Here is a 24546-nt window from a genome sequence, read left to right on the forward strand (position 1 = left end):
GGATCGGCACCTGGAAAGGACATCTACAGCCCTGAAAAACAGCAGAGATCAGGACAACTAGAGCCCCAGATACAGATCCCTTGTACAGACCTTGTCTCAGATGACCACCAGGACAAGACCACAGGAAACAGATGATTCTTCTGCACAATCTGACTTTGCTGCATCCTGGATTTGAACTGCTGGTTTTGTCTGGTCAGAGGAGAACTGACCCCCCGATTGAGCCTGGTTTCTCCCAAGTTTTTTTTCTCCATTCTGTCACCGATGGAGTTTTAGTTCCTTGCCGCTTTCGCCTCTGGCTTGCTTAGTTGTGTCACAATGGTCAAGTCGCGAGATCAAAGTGGGAGGTAAAAATGGTTTATTGGTAATTCTGACAGTCAGCAATGAGATTGTAGGAAGACGATGGCAACCCCAGATGAATCACGTCCAGACCACTCAAGCAGCAGTAACTCAAACCCAGCGCAGGAATCCTATGAGGGTGAGGAATAAGGTCCAGATCGCTCAAGCTGCAGTAACTCAAGCCCAGCGCAGAAATCCTAGGCGGGCGAGGAATAAGGTCCAGAGAATCCCAACTGGAGGGACAGGAGCACAACTACACTAGAAAGACAGATGAGAATCAACGAACCAACAACACGAATAGGAAACCAGCCAAACTTAAAGGCAGCGCAAATAGGCTGCAGCTGTTGCTCATTAACGCAGCTGCTGCTAGTAAACAGACGCACAAAATCAGACAGAGATGCAAGATGAGCGCACTGACCCATGAACTGTGACAAGTTGGGGTCACTTCATCTACAATGATATCGTTGATTTGATTGCAAATGAATTCACAGACACTATTTATACTGAACAGAGATGACATCACTGAATTCAATGATGAACTGCCTTGAACTGTCATTTTGCATTATTCACACACTGTTTTCCTAATGAATGTTGTTCAGTTGCTTTGAAGCAATGTATTTTGTTTAAAGCGCTATATAAATAAAGGTGACGACTTGACTAAATGCAAATATATCTGAAAGGTCAGGGCCATGTTCTCGCCAAGAGATCTCGTCACACCCCTAATGTCTGGTATGTGTGCACAAATATAATTAAATTATTCAAAGTAATTAAAATGAATGGGGTCATCAGGTGATACATGTACTTTTTCCAGTAGTTTGAACTGAAACGTGTGTTGGCAGCGTGTGTACACAACCACCCTATGAATTATCAAGTTCAAGTTGAGCTTTATTTGTCATTCCACTACATGTGTGGACATACAGTGGAACGAAATGTCGTGCCTCACAGACCATGGTGCTACATAAATACAGACATAACAAAAAAAGTAAAACCGTATCAACCTATAAACAACAAACCTAATGATATGTTTTGACTATAAATATACTATATTATACTATATACTACTAAATGTTTACCTACGCACAAGCTAAAAAATACAGACTATACGAATGCTTCACATAAACACTGAATCTATACACAACTAAAGTACTGACAGATTTTGAATATGAATAAACAGGCGCATCACAATAAATTAGAATGTTCTGGAAAAGGTCATTTATTTCAGTAATTCAACTCAAATTGTGAAACTTGTCTGTTAAATAAATTGAATGTACACAGACTGAAGTAGTTTAAGTCTTTGGTTCTTTTAATTTTGATGATTTTGGCTCACATTTAACAAAAACCCACCAATTCACGATCTCAACAATTTAGAATATGGTTACATGCAAATCAGGTTTCCTGAGCCTTCAAAAGGGTCTATCAGTTTGGTTCACTATAGCCACGTTTCCACCGCAGGAACTTTACCCAGGAACTAGGGACTTTGGGCTGGTACTCAGTGTGTTTCCACCGCAGGAACCAGGAACTAAATAAAGTTCCGGGTAAAAAAAAAAATGTCCCTCAGAAAGTCCCTGCCAGCGAGGTAGTACTTTTGAAAAGTTCTGGAACTTTCAGGGTTGGGACTTGGGCGCTAAACATGCTGATTGGTTGAGTTCAAGCGGCATTATGATTTCAACCACAATTTATTCGGATCATTTTCGAAATATTACCGTTATTGTGTAATGGAATGTAATTTTAAAAGTATTTCAGGCAAGAATGTAGAAGACCTATGACGTGACATGGAGCTAAGTATGGTGACCCATACTCAGAATTCGTTCTCTGCATTTAACCCATCCAAAGTGCACATACACAGCAGTGAACGCACACACACACCATGAACAAACACCCGGAGCAGTGGGCAGCCATTTATGCTACGGCGCCAGGGGAACAGTTGGGGGTTCGGTGCCTTGCTCAAGGGCACTTCAGTCGTGGTAGGGCTGTGCAAAAAATCTAATGCAATTTTCATGCACATCTCATCAGTCAAGACGCTCCTGTAATTAGAAGTATATCCCCAGCATGTGCGGTCAGATCTGAGTTGCCAGGTTTTCAAAACAAATCCTGCCCAGTTGCTTCTCCAAACTAGTACAAAACTAGCCCAATCGCGCTTTCAGAAGGTTCCCCGACAAAACATTGCTTCCCGGGGTAAAATATACGTTTTTTAGCAGGCTTGCCTTGGTAAAATTCGCATTATAGGGGCTAAATATCATGTTATTTGTATTGGGGTCGCTTTGACCCGCTGACATGAAAAACAACCACAGACTTGGCAACACTGGTTGGCATTTACTACACCGAGCCGTAATTCACTGACAATCTACACAAACTCGATGTTAAAATCGCAGGTGATTCTTTGTCGATTTTGAAAACGATTTTGTGTTAGTTGTCGTAAGACTATGGCTCTGTGTAGTAACTGCCGCTCCACCTGAACCAGTGTTGCCAAGGCTGCGGTTGTTTTTCATGTCCGCGGTTTGAAGCAACCCCAATACCAATAATGTGATATTTAGCCCCTAAAATGCGAATTTTACCAGGGCAACCCTTACAAAAAATTTATATTTTAACCCCGGGAAGGGGTTCAATTTTTATCGGGAACCTCCCGGAAACGCGATTGGGCTAGTTTTGGACTAGTTTTAAGAAGCAACTGGGCAGTATTTGTTGTGAAAACCTGGCAACCCTGATCTAAATGCACGTGCTGGAGATATACTTCTAATTACAGGAGCATCTTTACTGATGAGATGTGCATGAAAATCGCATTCGATTTTTTGCACAGCCCTAAGTCGTGGTATTGCTGGCCCGAGACTTTATAGTCTAGGTGGGTAAGAGCCGGGTGGAGGGTGGAGGAAATTGCATTGTCAGAGTGGATTTGGATGGTATGCAAACTGGAGCGGATCGAGTGTGTTCGGGAGGCTGGTTTTGATGTGGTTTTGGTTTTGATGCATGACTAACCTCTCAAAGCACTGATTTGAGAAAAGATTTTTTTTTTTATCTACTAAAATCTTTACCCTTTTCTCAAATCGAGCCGATCTCAGAAGCCTGTCTGTGTAACTTCACAAAGAAAGGCCCTTCAAATGATACTTTGATTGACAGTAGCGTTTCAGTACAGACTGGAGCTGTCATTAGTCCGCCATTGTTTCACCGCTGGAGCAGATGTAGACAAGAATGTCTCTTTATTATATATACTTCAAGCAGTTACCAAACATGTCAGACTGGGTCAGGTTCTGGAAGTCCCAAGCACTAATGTTAAGCAATCTGGGCGAACAACACCACCATGGAACATGCTACACAGAGAACCACAATAACTAAACCATAAAAAAACTAGCGCACTGACGAGTCAGCTGCCTCCTCCCTGATTGTCACTGGCACCCCGTCCTAAATCGCCACTCTTCACCAGGCTCCCGACTGGAGTGGGTGTGTGAGAGGAGGGGCGCTGGATGAGTCAGGGCTGGCGGCGTGTGATGGGGCACACCTGAAGGAAATGGAGCCTCATCACCGCCGCTGTTTAAAAGCCCAACACGCCTCTCCTCGGGTGACCAGTGTCTTCCCCGTGCATTGAGGGACTCCCAAGCCAGCAGAGACGTGAGCTGCCGGACCTGCGATCCGGATGGGAACCGCACCAGTTTACACGGCTGATGGGCCAGGATGCCGGGCCGTCCATTCCCTGCCAGCGCCGAGGCCAACGAGAGTGATTCGGCCACTAGAGGAAGCCGCCGCCCCTCGCGCCCCGGACCGAAGAGGGGAGCGCCTGCGGCCGCCGGATTCCGCCCCTTACCTGGACCCTTCCTCCATGAACACTGCCCGACCTACACAAACTTTTCCCCTTTGGCCACCTTTATCCCCTGTTTTATTTGATTTTCTGTTAATAAAAGCCTCTCCGAGGCCTGACGCCACGCCCTCTGTGTCTGTCATGTACTCCTACCGTCACAGCACATACAATAAATAGGCAAAAGCCATGAAACACATATCACCCCCGCAGGACATTGCACACGTACACACAGCACGTGACCTTAACACCCAAGACGCCATCAGACTGCCACAAAGAGTTCAGTTCATCATAACCCTCCCACCCCATCATGAAATGGCTATCCTGCTAGATTTAAAATTGCACACACACACACACACAACAAAAAGTTAAAAACTTAACTCTGCCGGGATGCGTGACCCTCCCCCGGGGTCTAAGCTTTGGCGCTGGTTGGTAGTGTCATGTGGAGGGTTGGGATGAACTCAATCGCATACAGGATGCACAATACACAGGGTTTAATGAGGACAAAAGGGGAAAACAAAACCCACGAGGGGGAAAACAATGACTAGGGCAAAGACAAGATGATTTAACAATACTAGAAACATACAGTAAACAAAAGACTCTTAACACAGGGACTCTGACTACAGGTAAACACTCATGGGAAATACAACTACTCTTCAAGGTGAGACAATGTGTAGCAATGAAACAATGAACAGCACAAGACAGTGAACATAAGGGGATATAAATAGGGAGACTAATAATGACATAACAGGTGGCACAGGTAAATCAATAATGACAAAACTAGGGTAACAAGGGGGCGGGGCAAGGAAACGAGACAACACAAGCACATGGCCCAAAGACAAGGCCATGTGCTTGTACACTAAACACGGGCCTGTCATGATCCTGCCTCAAGACTAGAGAAAAATCAGGACATGAAGGCAGAATCATGACAGGTAGAGGGGAGAAAGCAGACACCAGTCCAGCGCTTGCGAGGCTTCCGACTATAGCGGAAAAGGAGCACCCCTTTTCTGAGAAGCCACACCGCCCAACGCACTCCTATACCTGGCCTTACAGGTAAGCCCGCTAAGCTATCTTCGCTGCCGGCAGCCCTAAACAGCATGCTAGCGGCACCCACCCCCCAACCTTGAATGCAGCTCGGCGTTTAGCAAACACACTGCTTCCCAGAGCCCCGCTCGCTTCGCTGTGCCTCTCTTTTTATCGTGATCTCTCCTTCTCTCATGCTCATCAATGGTCAGGTGCAACAATTATTTAACTCAACCCCCTCTTCCCTCAACCCCCCCCCCCCCACACACAGCAGTCATGACCATGCATTTTTCCCATGTCACTTCATTACAGTTTTCTTTTTTGTATAAAAACCTATTTATTTAAAAATATGACTATTAAAGAATGTTATTACCCAGACTGCATAGGTAAATATTTAAGAAGTCTGAGCACTTGATCCTGGGAAGTATCCGCTGTGAAAAAACATTTGATAAATGTTTTAGAAAAAGCAGATTTACATACATTCTAAATCATAAACATCTTAGAGACATTTTCTAAACATCAATTTAACATCTGTATGAAATGTCTAAGAGACCTATTGCAGATGAGCAAACAATAAATGTGCAAAATAAAAATACATCTTGCAGATGTAAAAGTATACAAATTAAATCAGGGTATATGTGCTTTCATGGTAGTCAACTATCCAGAACACAAACCATCATAAACAAATCATACTCAAAATGGTGTGCCATAATACAGATAAAAACTAAATTACATTGTGCAAACAGAGGCAACCAACACAGTTGTTTCATTATATATATTAACTCTCTCACATTTTGCAGGTATGTTGAATCTGTTGTGTTTGTGTGAGCAAGAATCATCACATACACATCAAAGCAACATAAGCAAAGTCCCTTTGACATACGTCAGTACATGAAATATGCGTGGCTAACAAGCAGTGTGGCAAAAATCATCCCATTATTTTGAGTTGTAATAAGAAAGTTAATAATAATAATAATAATTGACAAATCACATTGTAATGAGCTTTTTTGTGTGTGTGTTTTTAGTGCTGATTTCAAACATTCACTTTGGAAACACTGAGGGTGAGTGAATTTAACTATCTATCTATCTATCTATCTATCTATCTATCTATCTATCTATCTATCTATCTATCTATCTATCTATCTATCTATCTATATATATATATATACTGTATGTGATTCTACACTGTTACAATATAATAGGCTATTAGTAATCATAATAAGACTTGTTTTGCTTAAAAGAAACAAAAAAACATCTTTGTTCAAATGATTTATATATTGGCAAGCACTGTCAAATTGCATGGTCATGACGTATCTCAGCAATGCTTTTTCCTGTTAAAATAAACTCTGTTTGTTGACTGCATTCCCTTCTGGTCAGAAATCATACCACTTTATCCAGTGAGAACCTCTTCATCATTTTGAATTTTATTGTAAACTGCTGTAAACTTTGGTGAATGTTGTGTCTTTTTGACTGCTGATATAGATGTAGGTGTTGTGACACAGTACATTAAGCTCTAAACCAGTGCTTCCCAAACCTGTCCTGGAGGCCCCCCTGCCCTGCAACTTTTGTATGTCTCACTTATTTAACACACCACTGATTCCACTCATCAGCTCATTAGTAGAGACTGCAAGAATTAAATTGGATGAGTCTGATTAACGAGACATATGAAAAGTGCAGGGCTGCAGGTCCTCCAGGAGAGGTTTGGGAAGCACTGCTCTAGACTATTAACCCAGTAACACTGAAGTTAATTAAAGCTGTGTATTTTATTATTTTTACTTCTGAATTAGCACATTCTTTTCATTGTTGTGATTGTACAGAGACACCAAATGCCAAAGTGAGCATTAAACCTGCTCAACGTGTACTCAGAGGAGATACAGTCACTCTCAGATGTGATATTGATGGTGAAGGAGTCACTAGCTGGCTGTACAGCTGGTATAAAGACGGTGCATTCTACAGCTCCAGTGAACTACAGGAACACACATTCAGTCCTGTTACTGAGTCCGATGCAGGTAAATACTCCTGTTATGGAGCAGAGAGAGGAGGATCACGCTCCTCATTAATGAGTGATGGAGTTACACTGACAGTATCAGGTGAGTTTGTACATTGCTTCATACACACACACATTTAAAGGTATAATCCACCGTGTTTTCATATTAAACTATGTTTTTCCCTTACCTAAGACGAGTTGATACATACCTCTCTCGTCTCAGTGCGTGCATAGATATTACTGCGCCAAGACGAAGAGCTTACAAGCACTTGCCATGGTATTCCGCCATACAATATAGTTATCCATTTTACACGCTTAGAAAAGCGCAAAGTTTTGTTTTGTGTTACCGTCCTAGGTCGAGTTACACTATGCGAGTAACTGTATTTAAATAGGGAAAACGTGGAGGTGATTGGTAGCTTCTCTGCTTGGCCCATATTGAATGAATGGGCTAAGCTAAGTGCTTTCAAAGTGTCACCGCGCGCCAAAGCGATTGAGTGCACGCACTGAGACGAGAGAGGTATGTATTAACTCGTCTTAGTTAAGGGAAAAACATAGTTTAATATAAAAACACGGTGGAGTATCCCTTTAACATGCTTCTTTAATGTGTTGTAGGCCTCCTAGGCCAATTTATTTGAGCATACTGTAGATACCGGTTTAGTCACAGCACCACCTACTGGTCAAAAATGTAACCAATTCATTCGACACTGTCTTCCATTTTAAAAGTGTAATCTGTTGTACCTGCGCAAAATTGAATTGGTATGCAAACTGGAGTGGATCGAGTGTGTTGGGGAGGCTGGTTTTGATGTTATGCATGACTAACCTCTCAAAGCACTGATAACAATCCACCTAGTGTTTTTTTTTTTTAATCTACTAAAATCTTTACCCTTTTCTCAAATTGAGCCGATCTCAAATGACTGTCTGTGTGACATCAAAAAACATCTGATATTTTTTTTTAGAAAAAGCAGATTTACATACGTTCTAAATCCTAAACATCTTCAAGACATTTTATAAACATCAATGTAACCTCTGTATGAAATGTCTAATAGACATTTGCAGTCTAGGCAATAATACAGAAGTTGTAAGCAGCCATGCATTATAATTTTTTTCCTTCTTATTTTCTTGTTATAACGACTTAATTTTCTCATAATCTCGACATAACGAAAGTCGTTTTCTCGTTATAATGACTTAATTTTCTCGTTATCTCGACATAACGAAAGTTACTTTTCTCGTTATAAGGACATGTCAATTATACTGTTGCTATAGTAACAAACTCAACTTTGACAGGCATCTGATGGACAACCATGCAGGCGTTCATACTGTAGCATATATTTCAGCAAATTTTGCTTCGTCTATAGGTAATAACGTCTACAATACATAAATAAAGGCTGATCAATCACTGTTGATTTTTCCAGAGACAGTACACCAGACGTTTTTTTTTTTAATTAACATGTTTAAATGGAAACACCGCAAACACAGACGGAGTGCCTTCAGAAGGATGCAGAACTTTTCTAAGACCTTTTAGAGCTGCTTGATTAAACTCACTTTTAATTTTCCCTTTATTTGAAATAAAATTATATATAATTTGTGTAATTTTTAGTAGTCATTATGTGCTGTGGCAGATATTATGTGCATTACAAGCTTCTGTTTGAAAAGAGCCTTCATGTGCAGTGTATGTGTGTGTGCAGAAAAAAAAAATTACAACATTATAGAACAAAACTGATTTAAATTAGCCTATGCCCTTATATATACATCACACTTATCATCAATATGTTTAACAATATGGTTATATATATATATATATATATATATATATATATATATATATATATATATTAGCCTATGCCCTTATATATACATCACACTTATCATCAATATGTTTAACAATATGGTTATATATATATATATATATACACACATATATGATTCTACACTGTTACAATATAATAGCCTATTAGTAATCATGATAAGACTCATTTTGCTAAGAAAAAAAAACAATAACAAAAAAACATCTTGGTCAAATGAATTATATATTGGCAAGCACTGTCTAAATTGCATGGTAATGAATGCATAGTCATGACGTATCTCAGCAATGCTTTTTCCTGTTAAAATAAACTCTGTTTGGTGACTGCCTTACCTTCTGGCCAGAAATCATACCACTTTATCCAGTGAGAACCTCTTCATCATTTTGAATTTTATTGTAAACTGCTGTAAACTTTGGGGAATGTTGTGTCTCTTTCACTGCTGATATAGATGTAGGTGTTGTGACACAGTACATTAAGCTCTAAACCAGTGCTTCCCAAACCTATCCTGGAGGCCCCCCTGCCCTGCAACTTTTGTATGTCTCCCTTATTTAACACACCACTGGTTACACTCATCAGCTCATTAGTAGAGACTGCAAGAATTAAATTGGATGAGTCTGATTAACGAGACATATGAAAAGTGCAGGGCTGTAGGTCCTCCAGGAGAGGTTTGGGAAGCACTGCTCTAGACTATAAACCCAGTACCACTGAAGTTAATTAAAGCTGCGTATTTTATTATTTTTACTTCTGAATTAGCACATTCTTTTCATTGTGACTTGTTGTCATTGTACAGAGACACCAAATGCCAAAGTGAGCATTAAACCTGCTCAACGTGTATTCAGAGGAGATACAGTCATTCTCAGATGTGACATTGATGGTGAAGGAGTCACTAGCTGGCTGTACAGCTGGTATAAAGACGGAGCATTCTACAGCTCCAGTGAACTACAGGAACACAAATTCAGTCCTGTTACTGAGTCTGATGCAGCTAAATACTCCTGTTATGGAGCAGAGAGAGGAGGCTCACGCACCTCATTCATGAGTGATGGAGTTACACTGACAGTATCAGGTGAGTTTGAGCATTGCTTCACACACACACACACACATTTAACATGCTTCTTTAATGTGTTGTAGGCCTCCTAGGCCAATTTATTTGAGCATACTGTAGATACCGGGTTTAGTCACAGCACCACCTACTGGTCAAAAAAGAAACCAATTCATTCGACACTATCTTCCATTTTAAAAGTGTAATCTGATATACCTGCGCAAAATATAATTGGTATGCAAACTGCAGTGAATCGAGTGTGTCGGGGAGGCTGGTTTTGATGTTATGCATGACTAACCTCTCAAAGCACTGATAACAATCCACCTAGTGTTTTTATTTTATTTATTTTATTTTTTTATTTTAATCTAATAAAATCTTTAGCCTTTTCTCAAATTGAGCCGATCTCAAATGACTGTCTGTGTTACGTCAAAAAACATCTGATAATTTTTTTTAGAAAAAGCAGATTTACATACGTTCTAAATCCTAAACATCTTCAAGACATTTTATAAACATCAATTTAACCTCTGTATGAAATGTCTAATAGACATATGCAGTCTGGGTAATAATACGGAAGTTGTAAGCGGCCATGCATTATAATTTTTTTCCTTCTTATTTTCTCGTTAAAACGACTTAATTTTCTCATAATCTCGACATAACGAAAGTCTTTTTCTCGTTATAACGACTTACTTTTCTCGTTATCTCGACATAACGAAAGTTTGTTTTCTCGTTATAAGGACATGGCAGTTTTACTGTTGCTATAGTAACAAACTCAACTTTGACAGGCATCTGATGGACAACCATGCAGGCGTTCATACTGTAGCCTATATTTCAGCAAATTTTGCTTCGCCTATAGGTAATAACGTCTACAATACATAAATAAAGGCTGATCAATCACTGTTGATTTTTCAAGAGACAGTACACCAGACGTTTTGTTTTTGTAATTAACATGTTTAAATGGAAACACCGCAAACACAGACGGAGCGCCTTCAGAAGGATGCAGAACTGTTCTAAGACCTTTTAGAGCTACTTGGATTAAACTCACTTTTAATTTTCCCTTTATTTGAAATAAAATTATATATAATTTTTGTAATTTTTAGTAGTCATTATATGCTGTGGCAGATATTATGTGTGTTACAAGCTTCTGTTTGAAAAGAGCCTTCATGTGCAGTGTATGTGTTTGTGCAGAAAAAAACGATTACAACATTATAGAACGAATTAAATTAGCCTATGCACTTTACATATACATCACATTTATCATCAAACCAGCAAACATGCCCCTTTGGGCCCATTGCGGTCAAAAAATGTGTGTGCACAGTGGGGAGATTGTGGGTACAGTGTGGGCTGGGTGTGGGTACAGTGGGCAGAGTGTGGGTACAGTGTGGGCTGGGTGTGGGCACCGTGGGGAGAGTGTGTGTACAGTGTGGGCTGGGTGTGGGCACAGTGGGGAGAGTGTGGGTACAGTGTGGGCTGTATGTGTGCACAGTGGGGAGCCATAGCAAAGAAGCCGAGCACCGAGCACTAAACCGCCTCATGACAACACCTTTCACCACCCTTTCTTCAAATAAAATCCACCCTTCGGGGAACTTACCTTAATCCTCGAGTCGTGTCCTACTTCACCCCCCCACACTGGTGGAGAATGCGGGCAGGACAGTGAAGAGGACACCGACGACCCCTTCCCACGCGGCATTCTACAATTGGACTAGTTTATTTTTTTTAAGCTCCAGGCCTCACGTATTCTCTCTGGTTCCCCAGGTGGCGCTCCTCCCCCAACGATGGAAGAGCTGTTGGAGCACCTCACCTAGATGAGCATCCGCCAGCAGCAAATCATGGAGCATATGGCCTCCCAGCAGGGGGAAACCAAACGTGAGTTGGCTGCTCTCCGTCTCGCCACAGCCCTGCGAACTCCGCTACCTGACCCCCGTGTCCAGGCAACCGAGCTACTGCCCAGGATGACAGCACACAATGACGTGACGATGTATCTCCAGATGTTTGAGACCCAAGGAGGAATGTGCATGCATCGTTGCCCCACTGCTCACGGGAGAGGCTCAGCGAGCGTACTTCACGCTTCCCCCGGAACAAAGCACTTCCTGCGAGGAATTAACCCACTAGCCTCTCCCGTCTGGCCCAACACTGGTTGCTGGCCGGGGGTCCCACTGTACACCAGATAGCGGAGCGCGTTGTGTTCGACCGCCACCTACCTGCCCTTTCCCGCCTGCTACATCAGGCCTCCGGTATGCGGAACCCGGCCAACATGGATGAACTCGTCAAGGCCATAGAGCTGGCAGAGGTAGGGGAGAGAGCGCCGCCATTTCCCCGAAGGGTGGTCCAGGAGCGGCGCACACTGTAGGGCACCCCGCGACCGGTGAGCAGGCCGGCGGTTCCCGGCCCACAGGATGAGCCCATGCCCACGGAAGCACCCCTCTCCCCAGGATGACCTTGGCTGGCATCCTGCGCAGTGCACACCAAAAACGCGCCGCAGGCAGAAATGTTATGGGGGAGGAAAAGCCCGATGACATCCTGTGCTGCCGGCCTCCGACAGCTACATGAATGGTGAGTCACCCCGTCCTTCTCCTAAACTCTACTTTGATACTCTACCAGGGTACCCCCTTCATGTCCCAGATAATGACGGACGTCTGCAAACTGCTAAAGGTCCAACAGCTCCGCACCACGATGTACCACCCCCAGACCGACGCGCTAGTTGAGCGCTTTAATCAGACCCTCAAGCAGATGTTGCGCTGAATGGCGGCCGAAGATAAACGGGACTGGGACCAGATGCTCCCCTATGTGCTCTTCGGCGTTAGAGAAATCCCTCTGGCCTCCACCGGTTTTACACCGTTCGAACTGCGCTTCGGCTGACAGCTCTGCGGTCTGCTCGACATTGCACGAGAGGCCTGGGAACAACCGCCGGCGGTACACCGAACTACCATCGAGCATGTGCGTGAGATGAGGGAGCGGATCGACCGAGCGATGCCCATCGTCCGGAAGCACCTCGTCAAGGCGCAGCAGGCGCAGCAACGGCATTACAACCGGGCGGCCCAACCACGGGAGTTCCAGCGAGGAGACCATGTCCTGGTGCTGGTGCCCACAGCCGCCTGCAAGTCCTTGGCCACCTGGCAAGGTCCCTATACAGTCACAGAAAAGGTCGGCCCCGTTACGTACCGTGTGCGACAACCAGGTAGAAGCAGGTATCCTCACAATTATATTCCTTCTTAGAGAAAAATGGTATATGTGAGGATTTCCAGTCAGGATTTAGACCGTATCATAGTACTGAGACTGCTCTCCTTAGAGTTACAAATGATCTGCTCTTATCATCTGATCGTGGGTGTATCTCTCTATTAGTTTTATTGGATCTTAGTGCTGCGTTTGACACAATTGACCACAACATTCTTTTGCATAGACTTGAACACTTTGTTGGCATCAGTGGAAGTGCATTAGAATGGTTTAAATCGTACTTATATGACCGCCATCAGTTCGTAGCAGTGAATGAAGATGTATCCTATCGATCACAAGTGCAGTATGGAGTACCTCAAGGCTCAGTACTAGGGCCGCTACTCTTCACGCTTTATATGTTACCCTTGGGAGATATCATCAGGAAACAAGGTGTTAGCTTTCACTGTTATGCTGATGATACTCAACTCTATATTTCTTCGCAGCCCGGTGAAACACACCAATTTGAAAAACTAATGGATTGCATAGTCGATATAAAAAACTGGATGACAAGTAATTTCTTACTGCTAAATTCTGAAAAAACAGAGGTGTTAATTATAGGACCTAAAAACTCCGCTTGTAATAACCTAGAACACTGTCTAAGACTTGATGGTTGCTCTGTCAATTCTTCGCCATCCGTTAGGAACCTAGGTTTGCTATTTGATCGCAATCTTTCCTTAGAAAGCCACGTCTCTAACTGCATTTTTCCATCTCAAAAATATATCTAAATTACGGCCTATGCTCTCAATGTCAAATGCAGAAATGTTAATCCATGCTTTTATGACCTCAAGGTTAGATTATTGTAATGCTTTATTGGGTGGTTGTTCTGCACGCTTAGTAAACAAACTACAGCTAGTCCAAAATGCAGCAGCAATAGTTCTTACTAGAACCAGGAAGTATGACCATATTAGCCCGGTCCTGTCAACACTGCACTGGCTCCCTATCAAGCATCGTATAGATTTTAAAATATTGATTATTACCTATAAAGCCCTGAATGGTTTAGCACCTCAGTATTTGAATGAGCTCCTTTTACATTATAATCCTCTACGTCCGCTACGTTCTCAAAACTCAGCCAATTTGATAATACCTAGAATATCAAAATCAACTGCGGGCGGCAGATCCTTTTCCTATTTGGCGCCTAAACTCTGGAATAACCTACCTAACATTGTTCGGGAGGCAGTCACACTCTTGCAGTTTAAATCTAGATTAAAGACCCATCTCTTTAACCTGGCATACACATAACAAACCGGAACCGGAAACACTTCCCATAACACCCTATGTACTTGCTACATCATTAGAAGAATGGCATCTACGCTAATATTTGTCTGTTTCTCTCTTGTTCCGAGGTCACCGTGGCCACCAGATCCAGTCTGTATCCAGATCAGAGGGTCACTGCAGTCACCCGGATCCAGTACGTATCCAGACCAGATGCTGGATCAGCACCTAGAAAGGACCTCTACATCCCTGAAAGACATCGGAGACCAGGACAACTAGAGCCCCAGATACAGATCCCCTGTAAAGACCTTGTCTCAGAGGAGCACCAGGACAAGACCACAGGAAACAGATGATTCTTCTGCACAATCTGACTTTGCTGCAGCCTGGAATTGAACTACTGGTTTCGTCTGGTCAGAGGAGAACTGGCCCCCCAACTGAGCCTGGTTTCTCCCAAGGTTTTTTTCTCCATTCTGTCACCGATGGAGTTTCGGTTCCTTGCCGCTGTCGCCTCTGGCTTGCTTAGTTGGGGACACTTCATCTACAGCGATATCGTTGACTTAATTGCAAATAAATGCACAGACACTATTTAATTGAACAGAGATGACATAACTGAATTCAATGATGAACTGCCCTTAACTATCATTTTTGCATTATTGACACTGTTTTCCTAATGAATGTTGTTCAGTTGCTTTGACGCAATGTATTTTGTTAAAAATGCTATATAAATAAAGGTGACTTTGACTTTGACTATCGTCCGGCAGCGGTCCTACCATGTCCTGGAGGCTCGGCGACACTCCATTGAAGACGAGGTACAGGAGATGCTGAGGTTAGGGGTAATTGAACCATCGCGCAGCCCATGGTCCTTCCCTTCGGCCTACACAGGGGCCCCGGCCACCTTCCAACGGCTAATGGACGTCCTCCTCCGGCCGCATCAGGCCGACGCGGCGGCCTACCTCGACGACGTCATTATCCACTTGGAGACCTGGGAGGACCATCTGGAGCGGCTGCGGAGGGTGCTAACAGAACTCCGCTGGGCTGGCTTGACCGCCAACCCCCGGAAGTGTCATCTGGCCATCGCCGAAGCTAAGTACTTGGGATATCAGGTGGGTCGCGGCCTTATTAAACCTCAAGAGAAGAAGGTGGCAGCTATCCTCTCCATGCCGCGGCCCACCTCCAAGACACAGGTACGGGCCTTTTTGGGGCTGGCGGGGTACTACCACTGCTTTATCCCTAACTTCTCCTCCTTAGCTTCTCCCCTGACAGACCTGACCAGGAAGGGGCAGCCGGAGAAGGTCCCATGGACTCCCGAGACGGAAGCAGCGTACCACAAGATAAAAGCAGCCCTCACAACGGAACAGGTCCTCCGAGCCCCCGAATTCTACCGCCAGGTTGGGAGCCATCCTATCGCAGGGCCACGATGGTGAGGAACACCCGGTGATGTTCATAAGCCGAAAGTTGACCCCTGCGGAACAACGGTAGGCCATGGTGGAGAGGGAAGCATTGGCCATCAAGTGGGCAGTCCTGGAGCTCAGGTATTACCTCCTCGGCCGCCACTTCACCATGGTAATGGACCATGCTCCCCTGCAGTGGATGGCCCGTGCTTAGGAGACCAATGCCAGGGAGACACGGTGGTTCCTAACATTCCAGGACTTCAAATGGTTATGGTCAGCTTTCGCAGGTCTGTCAGGCTCCACTCCCCACCCTCCCCCGATCTCCCCGCTTCTCCAAAGGAACAGGACGATGCTTAGGGAGGGGTGTGTGACACGTGTCCTGAGCTCTCATCAGCATCGCCCTGGAAACGGAGCAGGCGCACTATATAAACCTAAAAAGTCAAAGTTTCCTCCTCTGGAAGTCTCCCAGGGCACTTATAGTTTTTTTGTGGAACTTTTTTTTATGTTAATAATAAATAAATGTATGCTTTACTGATAGCAGAGATACACAGAGAGTGACAGAGTGTGAATGACTAAATGAGACAATGAGAAAGCAGTGGTTGATTGAGATTGAGAGTGAGATTAAGGGAAAACTGAATGAAAGACAAATAATTAATTTACAACATTTTCATATTTCAGTTCTAAACACGTTGACTCACATTCATATCCTTATCCAATATGCGTGTGATGTGTTATCTTGGCGACAGGGATTTAAAACTTTAACAAGACTCAAATTGACACAGACAGAGTAAAAGACTGGATTTCTTTCACTCAGGTAGGGTACAAGTGATTTTAAAACATTTCAGCCCGTTAAATATATAGTATATATATTATTTATCTCGTATAAGATGCATTTGATTGAGTCGCGCTGCAGTAAAGCGATTCATGGTACGGTGAATGCAAAAATGCAGAACATTAAATAACAATAAAACATGCAGAACACTAATAACTACTGTCATATACATAACGTTATAATGAGAGCACCATTATAAAAAAAAATTGATTTCTAGTATCGACTATCGGCAAGATTAGAAAATTGCAAGACATAGGTCTGCGCGCGTTTCTCAATACGAAGTATGCGGATTTTGGACGTGCATCCTCGATAGTTCAGACTTTGCGCATTCGACTCAGGGGGTCTGATGTCCACGATGACGCAAATCCGGTAATTCTGCAAACAGCAGCGTACTTGATAACATCAGTCAGACCATGGCTACTGCAATTTTCCTCTCTGTATATTTACAATAAAATGAAATAGGATATCAAATACCACTGCCTCCTTTCGTTTTCATTTAAACACAATAACAGCTGCAGAAATGTACTTAGTTCAGGGATATGTGCGTATATATACAGCCATTACAATGACGAAAATTTATATACATTTGCCTTTTTTATTTTCATTTTAACATATAGATAAATTGAATGCAGACCAAAGATAACCTGTTAGATTTACCCAAAACAAATTATATTTTATGTTTAACCACTAAAGAGACATCAAAGCCAGCGGCGCATATCAGAAGGTCTAGCCAAGGTGAGGCTGCTTCTCGGCGGATAGATGATCACTGAGCTCTCGCCAAGCCCCGTCCCCGAAAGTTCAGGAACTTTGAAAAAGTACTACCTTGCCAACAGGGACTTTCTGAGGGGCATTTTTTTACCCGGAACTTTATTTAGTTCCTGGTTCCTGCAGTGGAAACACACCGAGTACCAGGCCAAAGTCCCTAGTTCCTGGGTAAAGTTCCTGCAGTGGAAACGCGGCATAACGTTACGTTGTTCGCTGGGTTTGAGACTTTATCCCAAGAGGATGTCTGAGTCACAGATAAAAATAGCTTATTATTGTAATACAGTAAGTAATACAGGTATAAGTAAATGACAGACCTTTCATTTTTGGAAAAAAATAGCGCTTTAAAAATTAACTAATGACTTTACCTTGATGCATGAATATGCATCTTTAAATAAATTAAAGTGTACTTACATGACAAATGATAAGGTGACCTGTTCCTAGTGACTCTGTATCTGCATCTGACACAAACTAAATGGAGAAAAAGAGGAAACATCAATGAATATCAGTGAAACAATGCATATATCAATACAATTTAAAATGTATTTTTATTTTGACACCATTGAGAAGAGACGCAGGATGACTGCTAGGTTGATCACTTACAACAGTGATGTCCTGGAGGACCAGCATCCTGCAGAGTTTATCTCCAGTCTGTCCACACACCTGTCTGAAATGTGTGGTGATCCTGAAGACCTCGATCAGCTGCTTCAGCAGTATAGGATTGAGACTGGAGCTTAACTCTGCAATCAGGACTAGATGACAATCAATACTCAAAATAGAGAAAGCAAACATTATGTTAATGGATTAAAACTAAAGTAAAAAAATAAAAAATAATAATTTATGGTATATTGTTTAAAATGTGAGAATGGAAAAGGGAGAAAAAAAATTATCACTTAAATATTACATAGGTTTGTATGAATGAATGTACATACAAATTAACTATAATGTCAAGAGAAAACATAATTACACGAATAAGTTACCTTAATATTTTCTAAGCTATATTGTTACATTCACTATAAATTTTCACAATTGATTGCTAAACTATTGATGTCTGATTACATCTGACAGTGTCATCATCTTTATGGATACATAGAGTAGGCTACGCTACGCTACTCTCTCTCTCTCTCTCTCTCTCTCTCTCTCTCTCTCTCTCGGTGCTCACGCCAGCTTGTGTGTGAGACGCGCAACTCTTCCTAAATATATTTATAATCTATTATTTTTAAGTAACATTAACATGACAGAACACTGAGTGTATCTTTGTAATAATCTTTAAGCGAATGTATATTGTTTGCGAAGCGGTCGTAATGTAACGTTACCTGTCAGGTACTGTGTGGGCATAGGCTTTGGCTGGGTGAAATCAGCGGGTCCCATGTAGATTTTGTAGTATGAGTCCCACATAGGAAGCCCATATGAGCTGATTACATGGGCCCCATAAGGGACAGGCATGGGCCAACTGGGCATGGGTTTGAACTGAGAACACATATATGGGTCCTGATTGGCATATTTATGGGCTGAGTGGGGATGGCCGGATGGGTTTGATCTGGGAACGCATATATGGGTCCTGCATGGCATATTTATATGCTAAGTTGGTTTTGAACTGGGAACACATGGGTCCTTCATGGCAGAGGCGCAAAGTAACAATGTAGGCCTATTGAGTTATTTAATTACTTACTGTACAATTTTTAGTAACTTGTAGTAACTCTACATGTAGGCTAATCAAGCATGCTGACATTGAGTAATTGTAACTCAATACATTTCTAGTCACGCTAGTCACCAAAGAACAAACATTGCATAAATGTAGATCTTTTGCCAAAACAATCCATCAGTCATTTTTGTTAGTCATGCAGAAAATGAAAAATGTAACTTCCCAAAAATTTTAAAAACATCAAAATAGGTCAAGGTTTACGCTGTGTTGAATTATGCTGATTAGTGGACTCTCAGAAAGGTTACATCGTTAAATCCCGTCCTACTGTAGATAAACAGAACATCTCCGCTTATTATTTACTTAATCATGTGCCTCAAAGACGCGTAAATAAAGATATAGGTGCAAACAGAATACAGTCAACCGTCAACCTTGGTTTATGATAAGCAGTTATTTTATGACCCAAAATGCGTTGGTGAAACTCATGCATTTAGCAAGAACTTAATACACAAAATAATCATATTGATTCAAGTATTTAACATTTATGAATTAATTAAATGTCAGTAATGAACAAGACTGCACAAATTGTAGCGATCACGAGGAAGGTCTGCGTACAGTAGAGTGGATAGTGTACTGCACCCCATCAGTTATATTCAGGTCTATAGTGTTACCTGCTGGCGTAGTTTTGTAACTTCTTAGAGAAAATTAAGTTGTTATAACGAGAAAAAAGACTTTCGTTATGTCGAGATAACGAGAAAATGAAGTCATTATAACGAGAAAACGACTTTCGTTATATCGAGATAACGAGAAAATTCTGTCGTTATAACGAGCAAACGAGAAGGAAAAAAATTATAATGCATGGCCGCTTAGAACTTCTGTATTATTGTCCAGACTGCATAGGTAAATATTTAAGAAGTCTGCAACAGAGCACTTGATCCTGGGAAGCATCCGCTGTGGAAAAAACATTTGATAAATGTTTTAGAAAAAGCAGATTTACATACATTCTAAATCATTAACATCTTACAGACATTTTCTAAACATCAATTTAACATCTGTATGAAATGTCTAAGAGACCTATTGCAAATGAGCAAACACTAAATATCCAAAAACAAAAATACATCTTGCAGATGTAAATGTAGACAGTAAATCAGGATATATGTGCTCTCAGGGTAGTGAACTATCCAAAACACAAACCATCATAAACAAATCATACTCAAAATGTTGTGCCATATTACAGATAAAAACTAAATTACATTGTGCAAACAGAAGCAGCCAACACAGTTAAATCTGTTGTGCTTGTGTGAGCAAAAATCATCACATACATATCAAAGCAACATAAGCAAAGTCCCTTTGACATACGTCAGTACATGAAATATGCGTGGCTAACAAGCAGTTATTTTGAGTTGTATTAAGTAAGTTAATAATAATAATAATAATTGAAAAAACACACTGTAATGTTGTAAAGTTTTTCTCTATGTGTTTTAGTGCTGATTTCAAAAATCCACTGTGGAAACACTGAGGGTGAGTGAATCTGAGATGAAAACATCTTGGTTCAGATGAATTATATATTGGCAAGCACTGTCAAATTGCATGGTAATGAATGCATAATCATGACGTATCTCAGCAATGCTTTTCCTGTTAAAATAAACTCTGTTTGGTGACTGCATTACCTTCTGGCCAGAAATCATACCACTTTATCCAGTGAGAACCTCTTCATCATTTTGAATTTTATTGTAAACTGCTGTAAACTTTGGTGAATGTTGTGTCTCTTTGACTGCTGATATAGATGTAGGTGTTGTGACACAGTACATTAAGCTCTAAACCAGTGCTTCCCAAACCTGTCCTGGAGGGCCCCCTGCCCTGCAACTTTTGTATGTCTCCCTTATTTAACACACCACTGGTTACACTCATCAGCTCATTAGTAGAGACTGCAAGAATTAAATTGGATGAGTCTGATTAACGAGACATATGAAAAGTGCAGGGCTGCAGGTCCTCCAGGAGAGGTTTGGGAAGCACTGCTCTAGACTATTAACCCAGTACCACTGAAGTTAATTAAAGCTGTGTATTCTTTTTATTTCTGAATTAGCACATTACTTTCATTGTGACTTGTTGTCATTGTACAGAAACACCGAAACCCAAAGTGAGCATTAAACCTGCTCAACGTGTATTCAGAGGAGATACAGTCACTCTCAGATGTGATATTGATGGTGAAGGAGTCACTAGCTGGCTGTACAGCTGGTATAAAGACGGAGCATTCTACAGCTCCAGTGAACTACAGGAACACAAATTCAGTCCTGTTACTGAGTCTGATGCAGCTAAATACTCCTGTTATGGAGCAGAGAGAGGAGGATCACGCTCCTCATTAATGAGTGATGGAGTTACACTGACAGTATCAGGTGAGTTTGAACATCGCTTCATATACACACACACACACACACACACACACACACACACACACACACACACACACATTTAACATTCTTCTCTAATGTGTTATAGGCCTCCTAGGCCAATTTATTTGAGCATACTGTAGATACCGAGTTTAGTCACAGCACCACCTACTGGTCAAAAATGATACCAATTCAATCGACACTGTCTTCCATTTTAAAAGTGTAATCTGTTGTACCTGCGCAAATGTTTTTTTGGTATGCAAACTGCAATGGATCGAGTGTGTTGGGGAGGCTGGTTTTAATGTTATGCATGACTAACCTCTCAAAGCACTGATAACAATCCACCTAGGTTTTTTTTATTTTTAATTTTTTTTATTTTAATCTATAAAAATCTTTACCCTTTTCTCAAATCAAGCCGATATCAAATGACTGTCTGTGTGACGTCAAAAAACATCTGATAATTTTTTCTAGAAAAAGCAGATTTACATACGTTCTAAATCCTAAACATCTTTAAGACATTTTATAAACCTCAATTTAACCTCTGTATGAAATAGACTAATAGTCTATAGACTAATAGACATATTGCAGATGAGCAAACACTAAAAGTGCAGAAACTAAAATACAAACCCGATTCCAAAAAAGTTGGGACACTGTACAAATTGTGAATAAAAACAGAATGCAAAATGTGGAAGTTTCAAATATCAGTATTTTGTTCAGAATTCAACATAGATGACATATCAAAGGTTTAAACTGAGAAAAGTTATAATTTTAAGGGAAAAATAAGTTGATTTTAAATTGCATGTAAATTTTAGATGCGTTTATGACATAAACGCATCTAAAAAAAAGTAGGGACAAGGCCATGTTTACCGCTTGTGATGCATCCCCTCTTCTTTTTTTATTTATTTTTTATTATGCAAACAGACAATTACAATATTTACAGAAAACAAATTAAATGCAAAACACAAATTCAGAGACCAACAAAACATACATATCAGTACGATTTGTGTGTGTGTGTGTGTACGTGTGTGTGTGTGTGTGTGTGTGTGTTAGTGTAACTGGGTGAGGGAGTGGAAATATATGAATAAAGGGGCATGTAGGGAAGTACATAATGAGTTGTCTTGGGGGGCGATTTTTTTTTTATATAGCCACCTTAGGCAAAATGTCAAGAGGGCTTAAGTTTTGCAGAATAAAAAAATTTACATGGACTCCGTGGCCGGCACCGTCTTTGAATCAATACAAGGACACGTTGGATCGCTGCCATAGTTGGTCGCTTACTGGACACCACCATGCTTACCAATTTATAGATCTTATCCATTTAGAGCCAAATTGTTTGCCAGATTTTAATTATCAAAAGTGATTGCCAATTTAAAAGCTTTAATGACATTACGAAATAGCCTAGGCTAATTACTACCACATTAGTTCTGATACCACATAAAGTCAACTTCATAAATAGGCCTGTATCCATTGCAAACATATTTTATTATTAGTCCATAACATAAATTTCCATAACATAAAATCATTGTTGTCATACCATGGTTTGACTTGTAATGCTCTGCGCTGATTTCTAAAGACTGCTGCACAGCATCTTGAGCTCAAACAATGCTAAGAGAGAGCTTACGAATGGTCCAGACCAACCTTACGAAAGTGTGACTTACAGAAGTGTGACTTACTTAGCGTACGAACGTATCGGGAATCGTGCCATAACGTTAAGAGAGATATTAAGGTATAGGTTAAGAAATACATAGCGATAAGAACATTTTGGGAAACCGGGCCCTGGACTGCAGGCTGGCCATTTCAGTTCCCGGATCCTTCTTCTATGCAGCCATGATGTTGTAATGGATACAGTATGTGGTCTGGCATTGTCATGTTGAAAAATGCAAGGTCTTCCCTGAAAGAGATGACGTCTGGATGGGAGCATATGTTGTTCTAGAACTTGGATATACCTTTCAGCAATGATGGTGCCTTTCCAGATGTCTAAGCTGACCATGCCACACGCACTAATGCAACCCCATACCATCAGAGATGCAGGCTTCTGAACTGAGCGCTGATAACAACTTGGGTTGTCCTTGTCCTCTTTAGCACGGATGACATGGCGTCCCAGTTTTCCAAAAAGAACTTCAAATTTTGATTCGTCTGACCACAGAACAGTTTTCCACTTTGCCACGGTCCATTTTAAAGGAGCCTTGGCCCAGAGAAAACGCCTGCGCTTCTGGATCATGTTTAGATATGGCTTCTTTTTTGACCTATATAATTTTAGCTGGCAATGGCGAATGGCATGGTGGATTGTGTTCAACGACAATGTATTCTGGAAGTATTCCTGAGCCCATGTTATGATTTCCATTACAGTAGCATTCCTGTATGTGATGCAGTGCCGTCTAAGGGTCCGAAGTTCACAGGCATCCAGTATGGTTTTCCGGTCTTGACCCTTACGCACAGAGATTGTTCCAGATTCTCTGAATCTTTGGATGATATTATGCACTGTAGATGATGATAACTTCAAACTCAATTTTTCTCTGAGAAACTCCTTTCTGATATTTCTCTAATATTTTTTTGCCGCAGCATTGGTGGAATTGGTGATCCTCTGCCCATCTTGACTTCTTAGGCCCAATCCCAATTCTACCCCTTAGCCCTTCCCCTTTCCCCTACCCCTCCATTTTGCGCATTCACGTGAAGGGGTAGGGGTGTCTCGATTCTCTTTTGGCTGGAGGGGTAGGGGTAAGGGGAAGGGCCAATTCATACCCCTTCAGACGAAGGGGTATGAGTTATCTCTGCAACATGGCTGCTACAGCGAACAAAAAGACACATAAATGTAAGCTTTTTTGCCATAAATAAAGATTTTAAAGAAAAGTAAACGTTTGTTTTAGGTTACATTCAATTGTGAGTTCATATTAACGGTCATGTTACTCAAAAAAATGTTTGCAAAAAATCACTAATATTTGCTAATGTCATATCATTACAGACTGAATGATAGTGCCACAGGATATGTCTGATCAGGGCGATAACTGCCGTAGATTAATCCCCCCAATAATTAGAAATCGCTAAACCATTTTATGAAATATTACCTATTCGAGAGAGAGAGAGGGAGAGAGAGAGAGAGAGAAATGAAAGTTGCGTGTATGCACGTCTGTGCGTT

General features: G+C 41.5%; 1 protein-coding gene across 1 annotated transcript in view; it reads left to right on the forward strand.

Annotated features, from left to right (window-relative positions):
• Positions 1-399: 399 nt before the first annotated feature.
• The window catches only part of LOC132149742 (uncharacterized), a 34909-nt gene continuing 10762 nt past the window's right edge, over positions 400-24546 (forward strand). Inside the window, exons 1-8 of the mRNA XM_059559148.1 lie at positions 400-475; positions 6964-7155; positions 9726-9998; positions 12573-12646; positions 12834-13115; positions 15158-15580; positions 15876-15993; positions 21147-21419. Of these exons, the coding sequence (XP_059415131.1) occupies positions 400-475; positions 6964-7155; positions 9726-9998; positions 12573-12646; positions 12834-13115; positions 15158-15580; positions 15876-15993; positions 21147-21419 (1711 nt within the window). The remainder of the gene's footprint in view (positions 476-6963; positions 7156-9725; positions 9999-12572; positions 12647-12833; positions 13116-15157; positions 15581-15875; positions 15994-21146; positions 21420-24546) is intronic.

Source organism: Carassius carassius, chromosome 9, assembly GCF_963082965.1.
Source record: "Carassius carassius chromosome 9, fCarCar2.1, whole genome shotgun sequence".
Lineage (NCBI taxonomy): Eukaryota > Metazoa > Chordata > Actinopteri > Cypriniformes > Cyprinidae > Carassius > Carassius carassius.